The sequence below is a fragment of the Monopterus albus genome, unplaced genomic scaffold, assembly GCF_001952655.1.
Source record: "Monopterus albus unplaced genomic scaffold, M_albus_1.0 scaffold58.1, whole genome shotgun sequence".
NCBI classification, from domain to species: domain Eukaryota; kingdom Metazoa; phylum Chordata; class Actinopteri; order Synbranchiformes; family Synbranchidae; genus Monopterus; species Monopterus albus.
The window spans coordinates 24,759-50,767 of NW_018127938.1; the positions used below are offsets into that span (position 1 = coordinate 24,759).

A 26,009-nucleotide genomic window follows, 5' to 3' on the forward strand; every position below is an offset into this window, starting at 1 on the left:
TTACCTCTAGAGTTAATACAGAAGATGAGTTAGTCCTGACAGTAGCTTTCACCTGATGTCTTTAACAGCATGACACATGACAAATATGATAACGGAAAACCCCTTTTACCAAAAAGTGTTTGCTGACCTCTTTAGTGCTTTCAAACCAGCATAGTAATCATGCAGAGCTGAAAGAAGTGAGTGTATCACATGTTAACTGGGACACTGTCAGCTCTGTCATGCTTAGATGCTTTTCAGTAACCAGCCCTCATTAGTGCAGCCACAGTAAGAAGGAAAGCTATAACGATGGTGCTGAGGATTATGACTGTGGCGATAATGTTGATCAAGAAGATGATACACTGTTAATTGTCGGGAGTTCTCGACTGATGTCACACTGAGGGCGGAGAGGGAGAGGAGGAGACAGATGAAGGTATAAGACAGAGAGGAGGAAGAAGAAGATAGTGGGGGTGTTGGGGGGTGCAGAGAAGCCCTGGTGAGATGAATACCCAAGTTTCATAAATGGAGGACCTGGGCCCATGTTTATCAAAGAAGTCAGAGTAAAATTTTGTACTTTTTGATCCAAGATGGTTGCAGGATAAATTGCAAGTAAGCACCTTTTGAGACATTCTGGAGTTATTTAACAAAATATTATTGGTTTTTAAAACTAATATGTTACCTCAGACAAAATGAGTAAATCAGGGAGGTTCTAGTTTATCATTGAATATGTAATAAAGGGTTACAGTACTTATTTGTCTTTCTTTGACAGGGGTGTATAACAAAACAAGAACAAAACTGCATTTGTCTTTCTTTGACAGGGGTCTATAACAAAACAAGAACAAAACTGCATTGATTTTGCTTGTAATCATCTTCCATGATGATTCCTCTGATGTGTCTCCCCTACTGGCAGCAGAATTTTTTTCTGTAAACATGAATGAAGCCACTCACACTGACTCATCACAACAAGGTTGTATCACACCTACAACACTCCCCCTGCAACCCCTCAACCCCTGACCAACACAGCCCTGTGCGTTGAAACACAGCGTTGCGTTTTTGCCAGAATGTGAATGCGCCGGCACTTTGCCATCACACTCCATCATACTGGCTGCTGCTCTGCTTCTGTTATCCACTGATATCGTGAAACAGCTTTTGCCTCAACGAGAAGTATTGTAAGATCTTGTCTTGTTGTACAAGATCTCATCACACCCTTAACAATAAAGTATGTTGGTATTTTTTGTATAGTAACTGCTAAAACCATATACCCTAATAATTAAAATGATACTGCACTGTGTAGAAGTGTAGTTCTTGTCTCTTATTGGCTCTTTATGTATGAGCATGCATGTGATTGATCACTGATCACAAGAGGGCTGCTCCTACATTTTAAATATGCCCTAACCTTCACTGTTAACAGTTAACAGTTATGCTCCAGAAATAGCTGTGAAATATAAAACTCAGAAATTTGATAAATATGGGCTCAGGACTCCAAATCATCATAATGAGGCTAATGTTTGCTTTTGCCTCACCACCAACAAAATGGTGAGGCAAAACACTACACTTTGTTTATTATATTGCACTGTAATTAGTTTTCTATTTAAGTTTTGATTGTTACAAGAAATATTAACAAATCTCACTCATAGAAATCCTAAATTGCTTATAATAATTTTCTTGCTACAGTTCTAAGCAGTAATTGCACTATAGTTTGGCTCTTGATACCAAAAGAAAAGGGCACATTAGAAAGTTTTCACTTCATATCTAAAGACTGTAGACAGCTTAAAGAGGGTGAGAAAAAAAGGAGGGGTGGGGCATGAGAAAAACAACTCTAAAAATGAGCAATGCCATGAGGAAAGACAGACAGTCAGGGAAGGAGAACAAGATTTTGTCCCAAAAACATGCTCTTAAAGCTACAGCGTGCAAAAGTCTGTCTCTTTGTGACAATATTATCATTACAAACCCATACATAAATGCATTACCCTTCATTCATATGAAAACAACAGTGACAACAACAATAAGAAGAACAGTAATGAAATAAAATCAGGTAATGTACGTTTTGCCTTGAGTTGAACCACCTCCTTAAACATTAAGGAACTGAGCTGTAGGAAGATCCATCAATAGGCTGCTGGACAGACATGAGCTCCTCCCAGTTCAGGAGGTAGCAGTCCCAGATAGTCCCAGCCTCGTCTGACACTATGTGCTTGTGTAAATGTGTTTGTGTAGTGATGTGTATGTGAGATAGAGAGAGAGGAAGCAGGCTGATAATAGAAAATCAGGGAAGTAGGAAGTGTTGAAATAGTGATCTATATGTGAATACATAGCATGTTTATTCAGAGTCGCTCCTTGGTGGGTATCCAGATGTAAGGACCAGACTGCTCCTCAATGATCTGCTTCACTTGTGAATGTACTTCCTCTAGAGACGAGCCCTGGACAATAGCTGCAGCGAGACAGACAGAGACAAATTAATGACCACAAGATTTGCCAAAGAACATTTACCAAAACATCTTACCTGGAATCTCTGGGGAAAAAAAACTATAATCAAAATCTCCATTAAAAGAAAAAGTGTGTTTATGCATGTGCTTTACTGAACACACAGCAGAGCACAGGCCTCCTACAGCATGTGTGAAAATTCTGAGTCAAGACTGCTCTTGTGTGACTAACTCTCAGATGGCTATACATATATTTGGGGTGGTTCTGGTCACGATGGCCTGCAAATTTCAGCACTTTGTTTGTCTGCTTCCTTGTGTTCCCTCTATATTATGTATCAAACACATGTATGTTGCTTTGCTATTACATAAAATATGCACTAATGTTTTGTCCTGTACTATATACCTGGGCTTTTTTTTATTGTTGTACTGATTTTCAGCCAAATAATATTATGACAATGTCAGTGTTATTGTTCCACAAAGGTCTTGTCTAAATAATGAAGAGTTTAGCCTGATATAACATACAGGAGTAAAATATTTTGCTGCTTTGAACAAAAGTGGAAATATTTTCAATGTTCTTTTGCATCTGCAATATCATGACATAGTGAAAACTATAATGATATGATTTAAACTTTTGTGTTTTATTTATTACTGCTGCTGCTTGTGTTTACATTAGAGCTGTGCTGGGATACTTCTACTTTGCATCTGGTAACTGACCAGTGAAGTACTCTGTGAAGTCTTGCTCCAGTTTGACAGCTCTGTCGTAGGTCTTCCTCGCCTGCTCCTCAGTGAAACGCTTGCTCATCTCTCTGCAGAGACAGACCAGAGGTGTGAATGAGACCAAGAAAGCATCTTTTACATTAAGCTTTCAATAACTTGACTGACCACACTGTGAAGTTCAGCAGTTGTGAAATGACAAGATGATATTTAACCTTTATTACAGTTGAACTGCAAGTTTAGCAGAATATAGCTTTGAGTGTAGCTTTACCTAAAACAAATCTCTTGTGTTATTACATGACTGTTGGGGGATTTTACTGGATTTAGATTTGTGAAGTATTCCAACTGACTCATGCTGAACTGATATATAGTATAAATCTATAAAAGCTGGGCACATAAAATAACACCTTGACAAAAGTAGTAAATGTAACTTTTCAACATAAAGGTGACTGATTTCAATACAGCACAATGTTTTCATTTTTACAGTTGTGAAAGAACAGACCAACATAAGAGGCCATTTTGTAGTATGACCTGAGTATTTGTCATCTGTTAGAATTTTGTCAATGCTTCTCACACATGTTCTTTATGCTCATTGTAATTTATGTTGTTTAAAGGATGTTGTGATTTTTACATAGAATTTTATGGGATGTATCTGCCTTTCACCTTCATGTTACATATGCTAGTTTATGTCAATTAGATGTTTATTGTACTCATGCAACAATATTTATCTTACTGCCAGTGATCCTACCAGGACATTGATTAAATGAGATTATATTATAGTTTTTAGATGATATTTCCAATGTTACAATAAGGATGTTAACCCTTGAATTTTCAGTCTTGATCTTATAAATAGCGTCTGACAAAATAATGTCACAACAGGGTCAGGTTAGCACGCTATTCTGGAGCTTTCAACCATATCCATGTTGAACTGTTGCCCATAAGCTGACAGCCACACTGCACATTATTTTGCACTGCCTCCATCCACTTTATACACCACTGCCTCGTTCACTTTGTCCACATGTAATTTTGCACTTCTGTATATTTATTTATCAGCTACTAAAAGCACCACGTGGTGAGGTTGTTTAGAGCCAAACTAGGAAGCTGTATATGTTTCTGTGGTGTTAATATCTATGTTACTTACAGGATGTTGTCAACATTGCGTGGTCTAATGAAGATAGCAATGGGATGTATGCCTGCCATCTGGAGACGCTTTATTGCGTTCCCTGATACATCCAGTATGCAGTGTTTACCCTGGTAGAGAGACACAGAGTCAGAGGGAGAGAGAGAGAGTGACAGACAACAGACTTCCACCACTCCCACCATTTACTCTTCAATTTCCTTTATGCTGTCTCCTCATGTGTGTCTGTGTGTCACACCTTGTCAGCAACTTCTCTGACAGACTGTATGCTGGTTCCATACAGGTGGTTGTTGTACTGTCCAGCCTCGATGAACTTATGCTCTTGGATCTCTCGTTCCATGAGCTCTCTGGAGGACATGAAGTGGTAATCTCTGCCATCTACTTCGTACTCTCTTCGTGGTCGTGTTGTATCTAATGGTCAGAGGTTTTACTTGGATTAAGGTAAAGAAGTACAATGTATAAATGTAACTTGGTACTGAACTCGTGCACATCTTGGTGCATAACTCAGCTCTAAATATTCCACTTAAACTGCAAAAATACAATACTAGATTAGATAAAGTACAGACAGTGGTGCTTCAGTTTCTGTGTCACATCTGACCACTTTGAAGATTCTTTGCAGAAACAAAAACAAAACATTTTAAGGATTTACTCATATTTTCTAGATTTATTTAGTCTTTGCTCTCTGTAAGGTAGCCTTTGATTAAATATGACCTTTAACTTTCTTTTCACGTCTTCCTCAGGGCCCCTTTAACAGTTTTTAATAATCGAGCTGCCTGTCAAGCAAGCCACCGCTTCACACTCTCTGGGGATAGTGACAAGTAATAAAAGTATAATACAGCTGCAGTAGCAGGCTGTTCTCATATGTGCTTTTTTGAGGTTTATTTTCACCTAAAACATAAATAAATTAAGCCTCAGCTTCAAGTGATTTCATAAAAAAAATCTGCCTGACATTATTTAGGCCTGAAGTGTCAGCATTTCTTAAAGCATCATAAACATGATTTGACAGTTTTCATAATATGTATTAAGGTCAGGATTGCTTCATATGCAAAGTTTCTGCATGCTTTACAGGAGTTAGGACACTCACGTGGGACACAGGAGCCGAACTTGTCAGGGAACTCAGAGATAAGGTCATCGTTGACCCGATCTTTCATTGGTCCGAGTATGATGACTGGCCGTGAGTAATTAACTTAAAAGTGATAAACAGAAACATAATAATATTGTAAAGTGACAGAGGTGGAGTAAGTAAAGCAATACCAACCCATGAAAACAGCAACTAATTAAATTTTTTCACATCCAGTTTCTATCTTTCATTTCTGTTTAAGTAGCTTTTCACCTGCTAACATGTTAAGCTCATTAGAACTTGATAATGTCAATGTTGTGTTTATAGCTTATTTCTACTGACTCCAAGTGCCAAAAAACAAAACTAAACAGTGAAGGCAGTTACTGTATATGTCTTTGAAGAATAATTTAATTCCACACCATATGAGCTTTTTATATATTCTATATCATCTTGATATAATTCTTGCCCAACTCGGTGGAATTTAAGAGATTAAAATGCTGTAGATCCGAGGAATTTCTAATAAGTTTTATTTTACAGATGAAGAGGAGGTATTTTACTTTTATTTTGTTGAATGGCTTCAGCAGAAGAATAAAATTTAACAAATGAGAGATAAGTGCTGACCTTCCTGCTGCATAACAGGCTGGTAGGTGAGGAAGGTCTCCTCTTGTCCAGCTGATTGAAAGAAGAGAAATCATGGACACATTTAGAGGCACTATGGACGGGGTGACTGACAACAAATACCACTCTTCCTCTTTCTACTTTTGGAAAAACCTCTTCAAAAGCTCTGGAAAAGCAGGCTGGGGAAGGAGAGAGAGGTAACCTGCACACACACACACACACACACACACACACACACACATACACAGTCTCTCACATGCATATAAAAACACAATCACAGCACACAAAAACACATGTGCATGTGCGCACACACACAAACCAGGAGCTACATCAAGTAGCTGAGGTTTGAAACAATAGTAAAACATGAAGAAGAAGCAGAGTGAGCAGTGGTAGGAAGAGTGAGAGAGAAAGAAAGGAAGAGAGAAAGGCAGGGGAGGATCTAACTTACAGGAACTACTCTCACTATCGCTGGTGCTAGAGGTTACCAGCTCTGGAAGGACAAGACAGGTCAGAGTCAGCAACACACACACAGTCACACACACATACACTTCCACTCTTTCTGTATCACACAATCAATGACACTTTCACTTATTTAAAAACATAATCATTCATCCATTTTTGGGCAAAGTATATGAACACCTCAACATCACAATCTCCAAGAGACAGCACAGTTAACACCTTTCTCTAATATTTCTATTTAATTACTGTACATTAGGAAAGATGCAACAAAGTCTAGAGGATTCATCTGAAAACCAGCAAATGTGAGCTTGAAATATTGTAAAGTAATATTGGAGAAATTTTAAGAGGCATTCCAGCAAGTAGCACATCCATAGAAGAAGGCAGAAGGCAGTACATAACTGTTTTCAGCCTGAGCAGTATTGCCCATCACTAGTAAGCTGAAGTAGTATCACTTCATAGGCAGGAGTTAACACTATTGTGAGTCTTTGGGAGCAAACAAAATCACAGTTTTACTTTGGATTGGATACCTGGACAAGTACAATGTGAGTAAATTTTTACACTGGCTGTTGTGCGGACCAGAACAGTATACAATTATAGTATACAATACAATTATGTGTAATTGCTGATACTCCAGAACCATGAACATCCATATGCTGCTACAACAGCTTCAACTCTTCTGGGATTATGGAGCCCAGCTGCAGAGAATTACTCACATTCAGTCACAAAAGCATTTGCAGTGGTGGGAGAAGTACTCAGATCATTTACTTAAGTAAAAGTAGCAATACAAAAGTGTAAAAATACTTTCACTTACAAGTGAAAGTCTGCATTCAAGATGTTACTTAAGTAGAAGTACAAAAGTATTAGCTTCAAAACATACTTAAAGTTAATGTACTCATTATGCAGAATGGCACATTTAACATTGTTTATCATATTATTGTATTGAAATTATTGATGCATTATTGTGCACATCACATTATATGGCACAGCTGGTAAACGGGGAGCTAGTTTAATATTAAAATGCTGATTTTAATGGATTAATAATAGTAATCCAGTAGTATCACTGACTTGTAATAGATTACTTTTAAATTGTAGTATTGCTAATAATTTTTGTTCCTGACAGGGTGAAATTAAAATGAACTTGTGGTGGCTGGATGGCCTCGAGCTACACCTTATCAGCAGAAACTCCACCTGTTGTCAGTGATTAAACAGATCGATCCCAAACAGTGATTGTTTATGGATTCAAACTTTAGAATGTATCAGTGCACCATCTTCCTCCCATGCTCCTCTTCCTTCATCCCAGTGCAGAATTAACGAGGAAGAGTTTGAAGAGGGGTTTATATATTGAAGATTAGGGTGGAGGTGAGTGATTATCGACAGACAGGTTTACTTAAGAGCGGGAGTTTCACACACTGACCAGCAGGTGTCACTGTTGTTGAGAATACCTACCTTTATCATCCTCATCCTGCAGAGAAAGGGTGAGAGAGAGAGAGAGAGAGAGAGAGAGAGAGAGAGCATTAATCAACATATTGAAGATGATCAGAATAATATCTGTTATGAACAGCATAACAGTGAGTGCGTCAGTGAGTGAGAGGATAAGACTAATTGCAATTTTTTCAAAGCATTGTGCCAGGAGTTGCATCATGTGCCAGTGTGTGTGATTATTTTTAATTATCAGCTCTTCACTACACAGAGATGCTGATTGCAGAGCTGCTGATTCACATGGTGTGAGGAAAACAGAGATCGAGGTGACATTGCAGTGATATCACTAGCTTGTGTTAGACTCGTGTGGCAGCTCTCATCATCACGCTGTGTGAAGCATGATTAAAGCCTCATCGCCACCTGACAGTGGAACTTTCCAGATCATAAATAGTAAAGTCATGAAATACTTGTCTGTATACTAGTCTCCAATTAATTAAGTTAACTCACCTACAGTGTTTCTAGTAACAGGTGGTGTTGCTGTCACTAAAAAACTTTTTGTTAAACAAATTCTCTGACTCACTGATGTGTTCATGGAAAAATCAAATGATTGCAGTGATGCTCCCCCTCAGCAAATGTCATTTAGATGTCTCTTTTAAAATGTTATCATGATGCCAGAAATATGTGTTATTGTTCAGGCTTATAGCTCACTTCCCATAAAAGAGATGATTAAAAAACAAATAATAAAAATGAATTTCTACCAATATCAGGAACAACTACCTGTTATTTTTATCTGTAGGTATTTGAAAAGGTTTGTGCACTAGCTTTAGGATTCATTTAAAAAAAAAACCCCATAGCTCTGCTTCACCAGAATAACTTTCAGGATATAAACCCGACCTCTCAGCTTGTCAGGATTCTGGTCTGCTTATTGCTTTCTGTTAAAGCAACAGCTCCTCCAAAATAAACAACAAAAAACAGTGTTTCTAACTGCTTTCCAGAATGACACATACAAGTGTAATCGGACCTGGCGTCCCTGTCAGCGGAACAGCATGGTTAGCATTAGCATCTGTTGTTATGGATAAAAAAAGAAACTCATCCTGTCCCGCTTTATTAAACAGCATGAATTCACTACATGATCACATGACCTGTTGATGTGGATAGTAGCTCCCAAACTTACAGCAGGTTGTTTAGCCTTTGAATCTAACTGTGCTTCTTTTGTATAATCAATCACAAAGAAGCAGAAAGGCAACGGAAGACTGTTCATCCTGCTGCTTGTGTTAATTGGAATGTAATCTGTTGGATGGTGTAACACACCGCTGCTTTGGGTAATTTACCCAGTGTTAGAGCCCTAATAGTTTTGACTCGTTAACTGTAAGTTGTGACTTTTTCCATTCTTATAAGATGCAATTTTAGGATTTATATGACAAGCTGCTACTCACCGATCTCTCCTGAGACCTGGTCACTTTGACTGTCTTTAACCTTGACCTCTCCTTCTTCTCTGCCCTGTAAGAAGGAAGGACAGAAAACATCATTAAGAGAAATGATGAGAGAAGACAGGTGCCAACAAAGACAAGATGAAAAACCCACAGTAGGAAGGAGGACAGAGAGAGCAGGGATAAAAGCACACACACAGAAGTGTAGCTGCCTTGTAGCAGTTCATTTGCACAGATAAAGGTAGCGCACAGAGGAAAGTGTGCCATAAAAAAATCAAAAACATCAATCATGTGACCTTTTTTCTGATACCAAAAATGTATTTCTAAATTATTCCTAAACATTAGACTAAGCCCGTGAAACACTGCCTACACAACATTATTGTTAACACAAAAATAGAGATGAAACTGGCCAGTATCTGTGAAGGGATACACACCAAAATAACACACAATATGCCTTTATTAACTTCATAGCTTACTATATTTGAATTGCCTATAAGCATCACTATGAGATTAAAGGATTTCTGAGTAGCTGTGAGAGGAAGCCAAGTAAGTTTTGTGGACTAAATTATGACGATATTATGAAACATAACGAGCGGATATCATGTTCATGTGAAAGAATCTCAATAAGCCATGATTACCTTACAGCAAATGAAAGGATAAGAATGAAACAACATTAGAATATTTCATCCACAGAGTAGAAAAGACATTTTCTCTTCATAGAGGGTCTGCTTGCTCTTGCTGTGGTGACAGGTTTGTCTCCAAAGTTTAAATTTAGAATTGTCACTTCCTGTGCAGGACCATTTCCTGCTAGTGACTGCATTCACTGCTTGAATTTTAAATAAAGTGAACCTCCAGTGTCTCAGTTAAGAGACCTGTTTCTTTGTTGAAGACCTGTTTTATTATTTAGGCTGAACAGTCAGACTGATTTTTGTGAGTCTTGCATGATGCAGCTTTTTAGCCAGTTATACTGTCGGCATACAGCCTAACCATAGTAACGGAAACCAGAGCAGCAGCAGCACTGTTTTCCATTTTAGAAATTACATGGCCAAAGTGCTGGACTGCAGGCCATTCTCCTGTTTTAATCCCTGATGACAGTTCAGCTCTGAAAGGTTATCCAACCCAACAATACCCTCACGAGAGCTTGTCTACACTACTGCATCTACAAATACTGTATGTTGTATGTGTTTCTTCTCTCTGGCTTTAACCCGGGCTTTCTACAGTACTCTCCTCCTTTTTCTTTATTCCAAAGAGCATCACTGAAAGCAAAAACTTGTATTTATTTACTTGATGATGAGAAGAGGAAAAGAAGGGTGGAGAGAAGAGGTGGGGGGGCAGGAGGAGACAAGAACAGGATGAAGAGATGAAACAGGAGACAGCTGAAACGAAAGAAGGAAGAAGAGAGGAGGAGAGAAGGAATGAAGAGATGCATAGAGGAGGAGGAAATGTGGTAGAGCAGATGAAACAAAAAAAGAGAAGAAGGTTGAGAGGAGGAAGAGAGGAAGAAAAGGAAATGAAGAAGAGGAGCAGAAAGTGGAGGAGGCCAAACGGAGAGGAGATGAAAAGAGAAGAGATGAGTAGAAAAAGGAGAGGAGGAGAATAATGTGAAGCAAAAAGGGAAGGAGAGGCAAATAGATGAGAAAGTGAGCAAAAAGTAAGAAGAGGACGAGTAGGATGAGAGGAGAGGAGAGGAGAGGAGAGGAGGTCCAGACAGGAGATGTGCAGATATCAGAGGACAGCCTATATTAAAAGACTGACTGCTAATTTCACACATTAACTTCACATCTCTCAAACCAGTTGTTGAACAATATCAGCGTCAAATGATCCATAATGATCCTATAATGCCAAAACCTCTGACATACAGTATGTATCCTCATGTCTTCTTTAATACTTCATATTTTAAAAAGTCTTAATAAACAAAGTTATCAGTCTTTTACTAAATTTATTCAGATTCTCATAATGCACTCCAGATTCTTCCACCACACCATCTAAACCTATATGAGGCAGTCTACAACCATCCTTTGCATGTTCCTTTGCTCACTCCCATCCTTGTTGCCTCTGATCCCTCTTTCACTTATTCTCATTCTCATTTTAACACTCTCTCGCTCTTTCCTGCTTTCCACTTCATCACGATGCACAACCCTCAATTCCTCTTCATCACTTTATCACCTACCTCAGTGGAAAAAAGCAATAACACTTCTCTAATCCCACTTTAGAGAGCTACCAACATCTTTCTGTCACCTCCTTCATCAGGGAAACAAGGAGCAAGACAGAGACCAATAGGTGAGAAGATATTACTCTATTTCCACCACAGGTTTACATTCACTGGGTTCTACATGATGATGAAAGCAGGGTTTGAGCCAACAGCAAAATGACACACTGAAGTAAATTTAAACTAACTGGAAAATGTTGCTACTGACAGCTGTCACTGAGCTGAAATCAACAGCCCTCTCGTTTTTGTTTCACTGTACACAGGAGTACAGTGTACCATGGAGTTGCACATCTACAGTAGTGTTTGTTCCAGTGGCTAGAATATGACATAGTGTTCATGTTGTTATTCTATCTAATATCTTAAAACAACAATCATGAGCCCTTTTGAACACTGAAACAGATTTTTCTTGCTGTAATTGTTCTTCCTGTTCTTTACAAACCCTTTTGCAATGCAATTTCAGTGCGAGTGACGGGAACTGGGCGTGAGCTAACCCACAGGCTTTGCTCTATTTAATGAAGTGAGAATCAATCAAATCAACCATCCACTCCCATCTGAAACCCCCCCTGAACTCTGACCTCCTGCGGCTGGGGATGACCCCAACTTCAGGGCAGTTGGGGGGCGGGGGGCTGAAGTGACGGGCGGGCCACCACTCCTCTTCACCAGTGCTGCTCACATGGAGGATATCCCCGAAATGAAACGTCAAAGCCTGATTGGGCGCACTCAGATCGGACGCACTTCCATCGTAGTCGAACAACGCTCTGCAGAGAGACGCAGAGACAGATGGGTGATGAAATGCTTTTGATTTTGTGTTGTCCTACATATGAAACAACCAAACACATTTAAAATATTCACATACATTGTATCTTCATTCTAAATTAGAAAAAAATGGTCAAAATCTTTATTTACAACTTGACATTCAACATAGCATTACATAAAAATAAAGTGACAAATCCAGACAGAGGTCTATTGTAATAAACAAGAGCCACCAACAGCTGAGGACTGCTAATTTATGACCTTGTCTAGGTGTGCATGCCTGGGTGCGTGTTCGTGTATACAGCTGTACACTTCTGTCTGTGTACGTGCCAGTTTGTTTGTATGCATTTGTGTGTTGCTGTGTATGAAAGTGTGTGTGATCTGCCTCTGTGACCACAGAGTCCCAACCCCGTCCAGAGGGAGAAGACCTGGAAAAGTAGGCCAGCGATATCACACGCATGTGTTTGTGCGAGTGTATGAGCAAAGGAACTAGAGCTGAAATAACCGGTATCCCCTAAAGTGCCCACTGCCTTCATCAATAAAACAGAGACAGAGAAGAAGGAAATGTGAGGAAAGGAGAGAAAATCAGAAGAAGAAGCAGCCACACACAGACGCTGACTATGGTACACAAACACCACTGTTTTATTGATGTTAAATTAGAGGAATTAAGATGTGACATCTGCATTAGGTTGGACTCACATGAGCATGTTAATGACTGTACGGTACAGACGTGTCTGATACTAATGCGATCTTATGAGCCGAGGGTCAACAGTTCAAATCCCTCTACTGGGCAGGATGTTACTGATTAACTGGAATTGACTAAATTTACTCCACAGTCGTCCAATCAGTTTTTACTGGATATACCTAGATCCAAATTAAAACAATGAGGTGAAAGAGCTTTCGCTGTGGCAGCTCCTAGACTCTGGAACAGTCTACCGTGTGATGTCCTCCTCAAAACACAATGACAGAGACGAGCATTTGATACTGGTGTAGTCTGAGGCTTTCTGATTAGTTTTTGGATTTTAGTAGTTTTTATTATGTTTTCATGTATATTTTAACTCCTTTTAATGTCTATTTTAATTATTTTAACTTTTCCCCCCTTTTAGAAAGATTCTATATAAATAAAGTTTGCTTTGCAATAGTAAAATACCATGACCACCAGATCAGATGACATGTCACACTAGTGTAAACTGGACTGATGCATCAGTGGTAACAGAAAACATCAAATGGAGCTCATACTCATGGTCATGGTTTCTTTTACAGGTCTGGTTTTCCTCAAATAATCAAAACAAACAAACAAAAAAAAGTCAAATATTACACCACTCCGCAGAGTTTGATTACTGAAGAAAATGTAAGTTACAGCAAGAAAAAGGAAAAAAAAACTCTATAGCAAAAAAAGATCACGATGACACATCCCAAATGACTTGACAGCTAGTAGGTTACACAGATGGATGGCGTGTGGTTTTATTAAGGGCACAGCTATGTAAATGTTACTCTGAATCCATTACCTCTTCTCAGTAAATCCTGCGTGGGAACCTCTGAAATCTAACGACTTGTGTGAAGAAACACACATTAATTAATTGGGTGTGTAACAGATATATACAGTTACACTGTACACTTTCCTTAAAAACAAACACAATATTACTGCTGTGTTTGCACAGCTGGTAATCTATATCACTTGTGTTTGTATAGCCTCAAATCACATTTATTTAAAATATGACACTCTCTTCCCTAAAACCTTTGCTTTAGATGAGGAAAAACAGACTTTAGACACAAAACTTGTACATATGTATTATACAACAATGTGGTGACTATTCTTTATCAGTTTGCTTACCATTTGCTACTATATAATTTGAACATCATAACCATATTTAATCAACACACTTAAAAACAAAGCTATCAAGCAATTTAAAACCATAGTATTCAGTTTCATGAAGCCGACGTCACGAGGAAGTGCTTCAAAACTGATATCTGCATCAGAGACTAACACTACACAGACTGAGATCACGTTTCTGTGTCCAGCGAATATGACTCTAAGCCCTTAAACAGGCTTTAAACCCCAGTCAATGCATCAGCGCTTTGTACAATGTTCACTGACCCCCACAAAATGCTAGGACACCAGCAGAGTCCAAGTTATGATTATAGACTTTTTTTACTTTCAACCTCTCCATAGGAGAAAAGTCCAATCATATGAAAGGAGACTTTGCAGCTACAGAAATAAATATATGCTATTTTTAAAAGTATAAATATTATATTTTTTATGTAAATGTTTAAAATTGTTTGTATTACTGAGAATCCAAAATATATTATAGGGGTGGGATTTTGTTATTTATTTTGTAGCTATAACCAGTGAACTTCCAGGTGAATCTTTGTGAAACACACAGTTACAATATAGAGTCGTACCCTTACCATAACCAAAGCTGTTCTAACCTCACACACCCCTGTTTTCATAAAATTCAATGATTTACTTTGTGGGGATTAGATATTAGATAGTGTGCTCCCTGTTACTCAACCCAACAAGTATAAAAAAACAAAGCCACAAACCCACACACACATGCACACTTTTCATACAAAGCACAGTACAGTGTACGTCACTTTCCGTCAGTGACATTTCATCTGAGGAAAGGTTAGTGTGTGTCTTCTACATAACACACATGCATATAGTACAAACACCACACACATGCACACACCCTGTGTGTACATGCCTGAACACATAAGACAGCCCAGAGCACCAGATACCCCCAATCTGTCACACAACAGCACCCTTAACTTGACCAATCAGCTGCCAGTTGGAGGTTTCCTGTTTAATGTTTGCATACCGACTGGCCATTTACAGGCAGTGGCCAGATACAGGAACTTGTCATATGGCGATAATTTGTCATGTGAGTTCTCAACATCATTCTATTACACTGTAACCTTAAAAGGATAGCAGCCTGTCTGTGGTAAGACTCAGAGGAATGTTGTCAGTAAACTGATTAACTTACAAAAGGTGTCACAAGAATTACTGTACTTTACACATGGATGTTTTCTTATTAAATCTATTACTATACAGTGGTGCACAACATGCCCTGCTTGTATCATATTCGTTTTGAGGTTTCAAAGTTTTGTCTGGTGTGTGTGCTTCTCCTGGTTTAAGTCTGATGTGATTTTTACTCATACTAGTGGTGAGGCTCTAATGATGTAGGTCTGTCTGTCCACCCAGCGCTTTGTGATTGTAGATAGACCTCCATACACATTCATTCATTAGGAGGCGCTGCACTGCTATACCAACATGGCGGCCCCATTGTTATGCTGTCGCCAAATAAACAGCAGCATCTCCTGCAGCATCTAAGTGCACCTCTCTGTGTGAGTCAGTCTGAGTGTAGTTTAGGGTGACCCTGTCACAGCTGCTGCCACCTTTTCCTTCCAGGCCACTTGCACACAGGTCAGGTCAGATAATCCTTTCATGCAGGGTATTTTAGTTTTAGGGTAAGAAATAAAAACAAACTTAAAAAAATAGGTTATTTTACTTTATGTTAACAGCACAAGAGCTCCTGATGTCACACTGACAGCAGTATCTTAATGTGGACTGCATGTATAGCTTGTTAAAGTTCAGTGAGGTTACATTCAGGACACCATAAATCCTCTGGCAGTATCCACTATAAGCAGACTGCTGCATGATAGAATTTGTCTACCTGTATTTAAAAAGACTGTCTTCTATTTCTTTGGAAACTCACATTTGAGAAAAAAATGGCTTGTTTTGTTTCTAATAATGAAATACAAATAAAAAAACGCAAACAGAGTTTTTATTACTAATTACTGAAAGAGACCATGACTGATATTTGCTGTTTTTATGTGTTTTATCTTAATAGCCTGAAAAAATGTTTCCTTGTATCCTTAAAAAGCTTCACTAGTGGATTTAATCATTAGCGCTACCATTAGGGCTGCTTTTCCTCTCTTTATTTTCCACCTTATTGATCTTGCAGGCGCTTCAATGCGACTAGAACCCAGCGACCTCCTCTTGAATCAATATTTCAAATACTGTGATTCATGAGAAGAGAGGATCTTTAAAGTGTAACGGGTTTAGGAGTGAAGCTGCTTCTGGGCTTTGCAGAGGAAACTACAGAGAGACCAGGTGATTCAGAGAAGACTGAACAAGCAGGGCAGGCAGAGACAAGAATGAACAAAGACAGAAGGACACACACACACACACCTTGATAAAGAGAGCTGACTGCCAATGAATGTGTGTGTGTGTGTGTGTGTGAGACAGTAATTGTCAGACAATCGAATTGTGATTTTCAATGTGACATCTTCTCTTTCAGCGACTCACACACACAAAACACAGAGTAGACAGCTGAGATAAGACCTTATAGGAGCTGTGTCACACTGAAGGGCACAATCGGTCACTTCTGTGTGTGTACAGTACATCTGTGTGTGTTACCTGATGTAGAGCGTGCGTTTCTGTGTGGATCGGAGCGACGTGGAGCTGGAACTGACACTGCTCGTCATCATCTGTTCCCTCAGGTCATGAATCTTCGCTTCAAAACGACTATATTCTGCACACACAGACACACACAAAGGGGACAAACATAGTTAGACCCAGCAGAATTTAGATGACAGGTCTTACCTTTTTACTTTAGAGGTTCGTCAAAGGTCTGATAATTTTCTGTTTTATATACAGCATATTTCCCTTAAGAATGATCCTTAAATTTACTATTTAAATAGTTACAGAAAATCTAACGTTAGCTACTTTTACAAGCTTCCTGTTACTTCACATTAGAAACAGCTGAATGATGGTGATTTTTCGCACTTCAATGCACTGCTCAGTAGTTCAGGAACCACATTAGAAGTAGATCAAAGCAGGAACAAACACAACTTTAAGGGTGGTGGACATTTATGCACAGTGTTAACCACATTTCTCACAAGTGGCTGAGCACGACGTGAGATGGGACAAAAACAGCAGGAAATTTATTTTCCATGCTCAAGCGCAGAAGGGAAATGCACACACACAACGGACTTGTGACATGCACAAGCACATTTTGAGCTGTCAACAGATCCTCTACAGCCATCATCTAATAGGCTATTTGAGCTGAATATTATCCCATGTTTCATCAGACCTCATCCATGTCAATAACATCACCACATCACCAGCACACACACACACCTACAGTCTACAACCATACACACTAAAACAATCGGCTTGAGGCTCAGGTACACCGTCATCTGAACTCCTAAAAGCCTGTCTCAATAGAATCATGCATGATATGTTATTCATAAATACATGAGAGCATATTTGTTAAGATAAATACATCTTGCAATGTTGAAATGTGGAAACAACAACTAGCCCTGCTAGTGCCTTAATCCAATAAACTGACTAAATAAAAAAAATTTTTGGCTACTATTTTTCACAATGTCCTTATTCTTATTCCCGGCGAAGCAAAGGACCTCCCCTTAACTTCAATAAAAAAAAAAAAGGACAAAATAACCAAAACACTAAACTAATAAATACAATATGATTTAACAAATTTCATACAAACAGAAACAGACAAAATAAGCAGCAAATAACTGTTAAAAGAAAAAATACAAATATTAAAGAAAGAACAAATGAAGAACTACTTAGACATCATAAATTAAATATATCAAATTACAATACAGAGCATCACATTAAAACAAAGTGGGATTCTGGTAGAAAAGTTGAGATGTGTGAGACAAACCTGACATCAGTTGCCTACATGTCGTGCTATAGGTGCCAAATAAGCAACTCCGCATGGGAATTCTGCGTGACAAGCGTCATATTATACACATGCACTGATTTCACACAGTGACGTTGAAGCACAGAGGTGTGACATGAAGCAGACCTCTGGCACTGGAAACACACAAGGCTGGAATTAAAAATAAAAAAGTCAATTCATGTGTACTGTAAGGAAAACAGAGAGGGGTACCTACAAAATGGCTGATTTGTTTGCTGATCTGTGAAAAACCACTTCTTGTCACTGAGTGTGTGCAGTGCAGTGGAAACTTTATGTCGACTGCCGGGACACATTTTCACCCTTGCACAAAGAAACCTCAATACTGTCACTTTCTAAAACTGTTGCTTCATAAACTCGTGCAAATTCCATTTTGCATATACAAATACAGAGATAGCACTTCCAGTTTAATTGCCAGGAACAGCTGTATCCCCATATCACTTGAATGACAAGAGATGAGAGAGCAAGCAGCTGGCCAGCCAATGCAAAGTGTAATGATTTGCTTACACACTCAGTACAACAGCCCTGAGCTTTAGCATCCTCCTGCTACATTTTGTTTGTGACCTTTTTATTCTAGTGGCTGTAAAAATGCCACCGTGGCACTTCAGTTATAAATGTATATTATTTATTTAAATGCACAAAGTGTAAAAACAAATGACAGAATGCATTCTCTGTGCATTCATGGCTGTTAGAGTAAACATATATACTTTTAACCGGCAGATGGCTGTCTACAAATAAGAGTATATTGTGGTATTTTTGATTCAGTGTGGCTGAACAAACAGCAGAATAATGTGCTGTAATAAATCCTCGCCGACTGTCTCCTGCTCTTAATACAACACAGCCTCCCAGGAACCTCTGATCCACCACATGGATGACAGCGCCGCTGGCAGTAAACCTGAAGAGGCCCTTCTGAAGGAAATCCCCGTTTGTGTGTCTGTGTGTGTCTGTACCATTACTGTCGACTACAGAATCTAATTAACCCTGAGTAATTCAATCATACTCGAGGTGCACACGGTCATTCACTCACACACCCACACACACAGAAACACATATGTTGATCTGAAACCTGCAGTTTCTCTTGACTTTTTGGCTTTTCCTCCCTTTCTGTTTGCCTTTCCTTGTTTACCTGTCTACATACGGCCTCAGTCTGTAAAAACCAGCCTGCAACACCCAGATCTTGGCTCTGTTTCCCCTCAAAGCATGTATGAATCTTACACATTGACAATTATACTATACACACAAACAACTGTACTAAACAGGCTCAAAGCCTTGCATGCTAAACATATTCACCTTTATGTATTCAGTATTTACAGCCACTTACTTAATTTTATGCTATGTGCAGACAGCATGGATTAGGCTGAATCACATTTTCATCATCTTAAAATCATGGTACGCCTCCGATCCGAAAATCAAAGTGACCTTTTCCTGAAAATTTAATTTCTTTCTTTAACCTGATAAGTTTTCATTGCTCACCTCAGCCGGGCACTTTCAGTCTCGGCTCTGATCCATTAGAAATTGGTGGATTAGGACGCCTATTTCTGTATGTTTCACATGCCACAGAGTGATCACACACATGAAAATCACCGGAAATGAAGTTTCATATCATCAAAATCCAGCTGTTTTTGCCAACACACATCAGATCAATGTCAGCATTACTGGATTAAGAGCAAGAGTAACAGAAAGGGATGGTGAAATAAGACAGAAGGAAGAGACAAGAAGACATGGAGAGGAGTCAGATTAATGATTCTGGCTGAGCCCGGATTTATTGATGTGAAATCATATCACTGTGAGTCGCACTGTGTAATAAATACAAAAGTTTATCAATATGAAGCGGTGTGAAAATTATGGAAGCAAAGATATTGAAGAGCTATAGAGGTACTGCTCCTCTTTATGGTCTACAGAACAAAGGCCATGTTGCAGATAAGGTATTATTGTTATTGAGTCCTGAGGAGAAGGACACAGCAGCGCTGCCAAGGCTGCAGCTCTGATGGTCTTCTGTTTTAGGACCAAAGCTGAAACCTAGTACTGCGAAGTCAGAACTGCAACCTTCATAATTATATTTCAAAGTCTTAAAAAACAAATGATGGCAAAAGCATCAGTGATTCACTTCAGCCAGTGGATCAGAAAACAAACAAACAAAAAACCATGAGACTGTTTTTAATAAATCACCATCACTGATCATTTCCAATACTATGAAAATCATTAAACCAAAAACAGAGTAACATGTTAATACTGCATCACTGGTCATAAGAGGTATAACAGTGTTCAAGCACCACACTCACCAGAACGAGTCTACTGTTTTAGTCCAATATGAGCTTTTACCATCCGTTCAAAACACCCTCAAAGTCCCTTAACTAAAGCAGTGCTACAGGTTAAAGGAATCAGCAGAATGTTAACAAGTACACTGGTTCAAGTCCGTCTCTCCCAGCTCTCGCTAAGCTGTACTCACATGCTGCTGGCAGACAGGCAGCCTCAACGTCCACACGATGCGATGCCGGCACTGTGGCTTACAGATCACTGTGTGTGTGTGTGTGTGAGACTGTGAGGTTTGAAGCTTAGAGTCCCAGGGTGTGAATGAGTGCATAAAACAGAGCAGGAGAGCAGATCTGTGAAAGAGAGCGATGAAGGAAAAGATCTAATGTCCGCTCCACTTTGGCTTCAGCATGTGAATGTGTGAAAAGAAGTGTGTGTAGGTATGCAGTAGTGTGTGTGGCACAGAAAGGAAATGTGTGTCTGTGTGTGTATAATATCAGTCCAGCGCTGCTCAGCTGCCACAAAAACAACAGATGCTAACTCTCTCTCTCTGCTACACTCCTCGCATCTGTCTCTCTCTCGGTATCTCTTGTTCGCTGGTGCGTTCACTGACTCCTCCCCGTCTTTGACAGCAGTTTCTTGTTGGGTGGAGACAGACACACAGGCATAGACACACACGCTCCTTCCTCAGGTCACTCATGCAGGAAGCTGAGTCAATGCCAGGCTCTCCTGCCCTACTTTGGCCCTGGGAATAAGTCTACATGCCCCACAAGACACAAACACACAAACACACACACACACACACACATTAAAGCTTGACCAAGTATCTTGATTATCTTTTGGAGGAAACCTAATTAACAGCTCAACTCATAGCTCTTGTAGATTTTCCATTGGTTTTACATGGAAAGAGCAAAAATATGACTTATGTTTGTGTCTCATCTGTCTCTTTTTCTCTCCATCTCCAGGTCCTGGTCTTCCATTTTGTCTGTTTGATATCTGGTTTTCTACCACAGAATCTTATATGCAACAATTAGATTTGTTAAAATATTGTGTTCATGTCGTCCTGGTAAATTTTCTATAATTACATGAAAATGAAATACATACTTCTAGTTATGTCTTTCTCGGGGCATGAAACTCTGCAGAGTGAATCCACACTGAAATTGGCAGATATGAAGTTTCACATCATCAGCATCTATTGCAACTCTCTCTAACTGTCTGGGAAATACAGGGGCAGAGAGGAAGATGGGGGGAGAAAGGACATAATAGAGGGAGAGATGGAGAACTGAGATGAGAGGAAGAGGAGAGGAATGGGAGAGATGGGGGGAGGGTTGATGACAGAGACTAATGGTTTGGGGGCTCATATTCCCTCCATCCTTGATTTACTGCTCCTCTCCTCTCTCTGGAGGAGCATTGTTTCTCCATTCAGCAGCTGGTAGAGACCTTTTCTGCATTGTTCATCTTCAGTGCTGTCCAACAGAAAACCACTGGAGACGGGCAGTTCTCATCTTTAGGTTGGGTGCATTGCACCAATATTTACATCTCATATTGACCTTTCCTGTTTTACTCTAACCTTTCTTGAAAATAAACTGTGAATAATAGTCAGAAGTAATATATATAAATATACACATATAATATTTCATGCCATAATTGCTGTAATATTTGAACTTTGTGGAGTTTTGACCACTAGTTGTAAATGTTTCATTTGGTGGATGTACATCTCAGACTACAAGAGACTAGATGTATTAGCAGAGGTTGGCATGTACTTTAAAGCCTAGTTTAAAGAAAACCCCTTCAAAAAACCTTCCTGTTTGTGTTTTGTCAGCTGAATAAAAAAACAAAAAACAAACAAAAAACAAAACTTCATCACCTGGTAAGTCTGTTGTATAAGTGCAACAGAATCGATATAAGACTCTGACCCTAAAAATAGCAGTGCAGGAAAGGGTTCATCTATAATTGATTCAATACATTACATTCACATATATTGGTATTGATTAACTGAGTGGATTGCAGAGGGAATTAAAAAATAAAATAGAAAAGAGAAGAAAAGAAAGAAGAGGCTTATTTTCAGGTAGTGAGTTTAAGCTGAAGAATGTGTTTAACCTCTGGCAGCTAAGAAAAGTCTCAGCATGACAGTGACATGGTGACACGCTGTCAGTCACCTTCCTGTTACAGGTGGCACCTCAAATCTGCTAAATCACTTTGTGGGTGGTGAGTCAGACCATTACCACAGATACCAGTAACACAGGGCAGGAGAGGGGGAGCTGACAGGTGGAGGAAGCAAAGCAACAGAGGCAGAGGAGGGAAACTGAACAAAAAAAAAAGAAAAAGAAAAAGAAAAAGAAAGAACAGAGAGATAAAATGAAGCTTGAAAGGAAAGGAAAACAGTCTAGCCTCATGTCAAAATGACTATAGATGCTGCTATTTAAACACAACACATGTATACACGCATATTAAGTATAATAAGTAGGCTGACAGAAGTGCAGATAGTCCTCTCTGTATCACCTCAGTATAACAGCCGTTTCACATGTGTGTACACCATGTGTGAGACAGCTGTGTGTAATCCTAGTAATACTACTGTCACTCTGCAGGCATTACTTATGGAAACATATGGCATGGGAGGAGGTCACACTAAAATGTCAATATGTCAACATTAGTTTTTAATGAACATCCAGACATTTTTCTGATCAACACAAACAATAGCTGTTCTGGATATGTGAAAATGGAACTGAAGCAGCAAACGTTCACAAATCAGTAGCATTGGTAGCATTATTTAGGACTGCCCGATATAGTAGGTGAGAAATTTATAGTGGTTTTAATCATTTCATTTTAACCCCATACTGTATACATACTTTATTCTGTTACACAGTGCACATCTACAGTACTTTATGGCTTTATGTCATATCAAAGCTATGCTATTTTAAAGTGAGACTAAAACATTTAACAGAAGATGTACCACAATATTCCTGTTACAAATCAAAATTTCATTAATATAATGAACACCTTTGTTTTTGCTGCTACAACCTAACTTAGTTTGTTATTGACCAGTAGTGTATGCTGGCTAATGTTAGCAAGCTTCAGGTAGATATATCTGTGTAAGTGACACTAGATTGTTGAGAACGCAATGAAGTGAGAAATGAAAGGAAATTCAGCGTGCCATCATCCTGTTCAGCAAATGTTACAGTACCTAGTCTCACTTTAAAATCTGTTTGCATGTCTTGTGGAGTATGTGAAAAAGTTGTATAGCCTACATCCTTTTGTGGTTGCAGAGGGAGCTTTGAGAAACATGATAAATGCCCTCAACTGATGGCCCTCGAGTCTGGACTTGGGGAGTGAGCTTACTGTACCAGACCTCTGTAGCCCGCTCTACATCTCGGCTGGAAGCTAGCGGCTCAAGGCTACATCTGAATCACTAACCAAACTGGTGCTGACTGAGTTGCATAGCAGGTAATGTAGGCAATGGTAAATCATTTGCTTACTCAAAGCATTTTGTGCTATGTTTCCTTTGTCCTGTCAGGGGTGTTATTACTGAATCTTCCCCTGGAAAGGACTGTGTGCACCTTTTTGAAAAGTGCTTTATACATGAAATTATTATTATCAATATTATTTGAGAGTAACGTTACACTATGAGCTCTGTTGTGGATTTAGAGCTAGTCTATAAAACCTCTTGCTGTAGTTAACTGGCTGCAAAAATCAAGATGATTTTTTAAAAGGGTTTTTAAGTGAATGAAAGTTTGGACAGTGACATTCTACAGTATCAGAAGAGGATCCATTTGCTTCACTCATATCTAAGTGGTATGCATGAAGCTTTTTAAAGCAGTCTACTGTATGCACATTAGAATAAGAACATCACATAACCCGCACAACAGTGCACTTCAAGTTTATACTCTACCAAATAATGTATCACAAAAACTGTATGGAGTTGTCTGGGACATAATCCAGTCCACTAGCCTTGCCTGGCCAAATGCATCTAAGGACCAACATGTTGGAACCACAGGTCTGATAAACAAAGTTGTCCTAAAATAGCCAAAAACGTGATGGGTGGTATTACTAAAGCAGACTTTTTACAGACAAACATGCTCCATCTGCTGTTCTTCAAATAAACACAGACCTGTATCTGCAGCATCAGCTTAAAACAACCACACACACACATGCACACCATGTGGAGTTCAGCTCTGTGCTGTGCTTGGCTACAGTCGGTACCATTTTCAATATAAAATAACAGGAGGAGACCTGCACACATACACACATTGAGAGAGACCATTTTCATCTCCTGGTGGAGGTCATTTTGAGTTCCTATTTCACTGGCAGGAAGTGGGTGTGAAACAGAGGAGGCATTGCATGCCATCGCCACGGGAACCGGACAAACATGGACCTCAGATGGACACACACACACAGTCCTGACCAAAGTCCAGCGAGGACATAAGGTCTGATATAGGGTTAATTCAAGAGTCACTAATGACATTTGTGGGAGAGTCACAACACAGACAAACAGACAAAAAAAATATCTTATACTAACATGTGAACAAAATCACTAAATGTTAGAGTACACCTGGTTCTGTCAAAGAAGAGCAGGAAAACCATCAAACATTAAAACTAAGCTTCAGGACGGTGGGATATTACTGAGACCAGATGGCCCACCCACAGTTAATCGTCACTATAAAGGATCCCAGTAGAATACATACAGAGCTGGACCAAACCAAAGCAACAGACCTTTCTGATCATTGGTTAATCAAGTAGGAGTCAAAAGGGCAGTAGCATTTTGACTTTTTAAATGAACACCACCAAATATCCCGAGCATTAGTCACCACCTGTGGGTTTGAGAAGCTTTGAATAGCTGGCTCCTACTGTATGTGGAGGAGGGCAGCCTAAAAGGATGGCTTTCAAATGTGTCAAAAGATATAGAAACACCTATAGAAAACCGCATTATGGTGCTTCCTTTTGGCTTAGGTGTTTAAGGTGCTCACCGTGAACTGTAACATCACTGGTGTCATTCCGTATTACAGTCTCCATTCAATTCCTGTGTCTTCATTACCAAAGGCATAAAATACCCACAAGAAAATATACTTCAGCAGATCTGTTGTGCACTTCTCTGCCATCGATGCACATCATATGTTCAGTACTTTCTAACCAGTCTTCACTGCAGAAAATAAAACACACTCAAGATATGGCTCAGTTGTGCAGAAATGGACGACACTGCGGGATGAACTTGACATATTTGTATAGACATTTTACTATTTTAGCTCATTTTTTAACCTTTGCTCTGCATGCATTGGGAACCAGTTGTACCTGCTGTAATTCCAGGTTACACATAACTACCAGATATAGCTACAATCTTTTCAGAGCAACTTTCCAAGGTACAAGGGTGAGTGTTCTCAGGGCGCTCTCCATGGTGCTGATCCGACTTAATACTAGAGCAGACAGAGGAAAACCAAGCGTATCACAAACATATTTTTTAATGACTCACAAACACCTAATTTAGGCTCAAAACAACCAAACGACCAGTGGTAAAAGGTAACCAGATCAAAACCTTGTTTTGTGGCTCAGAAACAGGATTTAATCTGCTACAAAACATTTGATTTACGTGAAAATGCACAGGGAACCTCATGTCTACCACTTTCTGCTAGTGGAAAGCTGGCGTTTCCAACAACTTGGTTTTTTCCTTCTTTTTGCTGTTAAGTTAGCCTCTGCACTGTTATGTACAATAAAGAAACCTCATTTAGCTTATCTATTTAAATAACTTCTCCCATTAAATTAGTATTCATAATCCATATATCATGCTTGCATGACCTTTTAGAATTCATTATCAATACATCATGGTTTTCATAATGATATAT

General features: G+C 39.2%; 1 protein-coding gene across 7 annotated transcripts in view; it reads right to left on the reverse strand.

Annotated features, from left to right (window-relative positions):
• Nucleotides 1-2,181: 2,181 nt before the first annotated feature.
• The window catches only part of LOC109961757 (discs large homolog 1-like protein), a 79,350-nt gene continuing 55,522 nt past the window's right edge, over nucleotides 2,182-26,009 (reverse strand). For 5 of the 7 annotated variants that reach the window (XM_020602853.1, XM_020602858.1, XM_020602857.1 and 2 more), the window contains 10 exons: nucleotides 16,617-16,731; nucleotides 12,019-12,201; nucleotides 9,241-9,304; nucleotides 7,832-7,847; nucleotides 5,930-5,980; nucleotides 5,333-5,434; nucleotides 4,487-4,659; nucleotides 4,252-4,361; nucleotides 3,111-3,202; nucleotides 2,182-2,404 (listed from right to left, as the gene is read on the reverse strand). In XM_020602853.1, coding sequence (XP_020458509.1) covers nucleotides 2,298-2,404; nucleotides 3,111-3,202; nucleotides 4,252-4,361; nucleotides 4,487-4,659; nucleotides 5,333-5,434; nucleotides 5,930-5,980; nucleotides 7,832-7,847; nucleotides 9,241-9,304; nucleotides 12,019-12,201; nucleotides 16,617-16,731 — 1,013 coding nt within the window. In that variant the 3' untranslated portion in view covers nucleotides 2,182-2,297. Of the gene's footprint in view, nucleotides 2,405-3,110; nucleotides 3,203-4,251; nucleotides 4,362-4,486; nucleotides 4,660-5,332; nucleotides 5,435-5,929; nucleotides 5,981-7,831; nucleotides 7,848-9,240; nucleotides 9,305-12,018; nucleotides 12,202-16,616; nucleotides 16,732-20,204; nucleotides 20,335-20,371; nucleotides 20,734-26,009 lie in introns of those variants that run through there. The other 2 variants (XM_020602859.1, XM_020602860.1) reach the window with 2 other exon arrangements.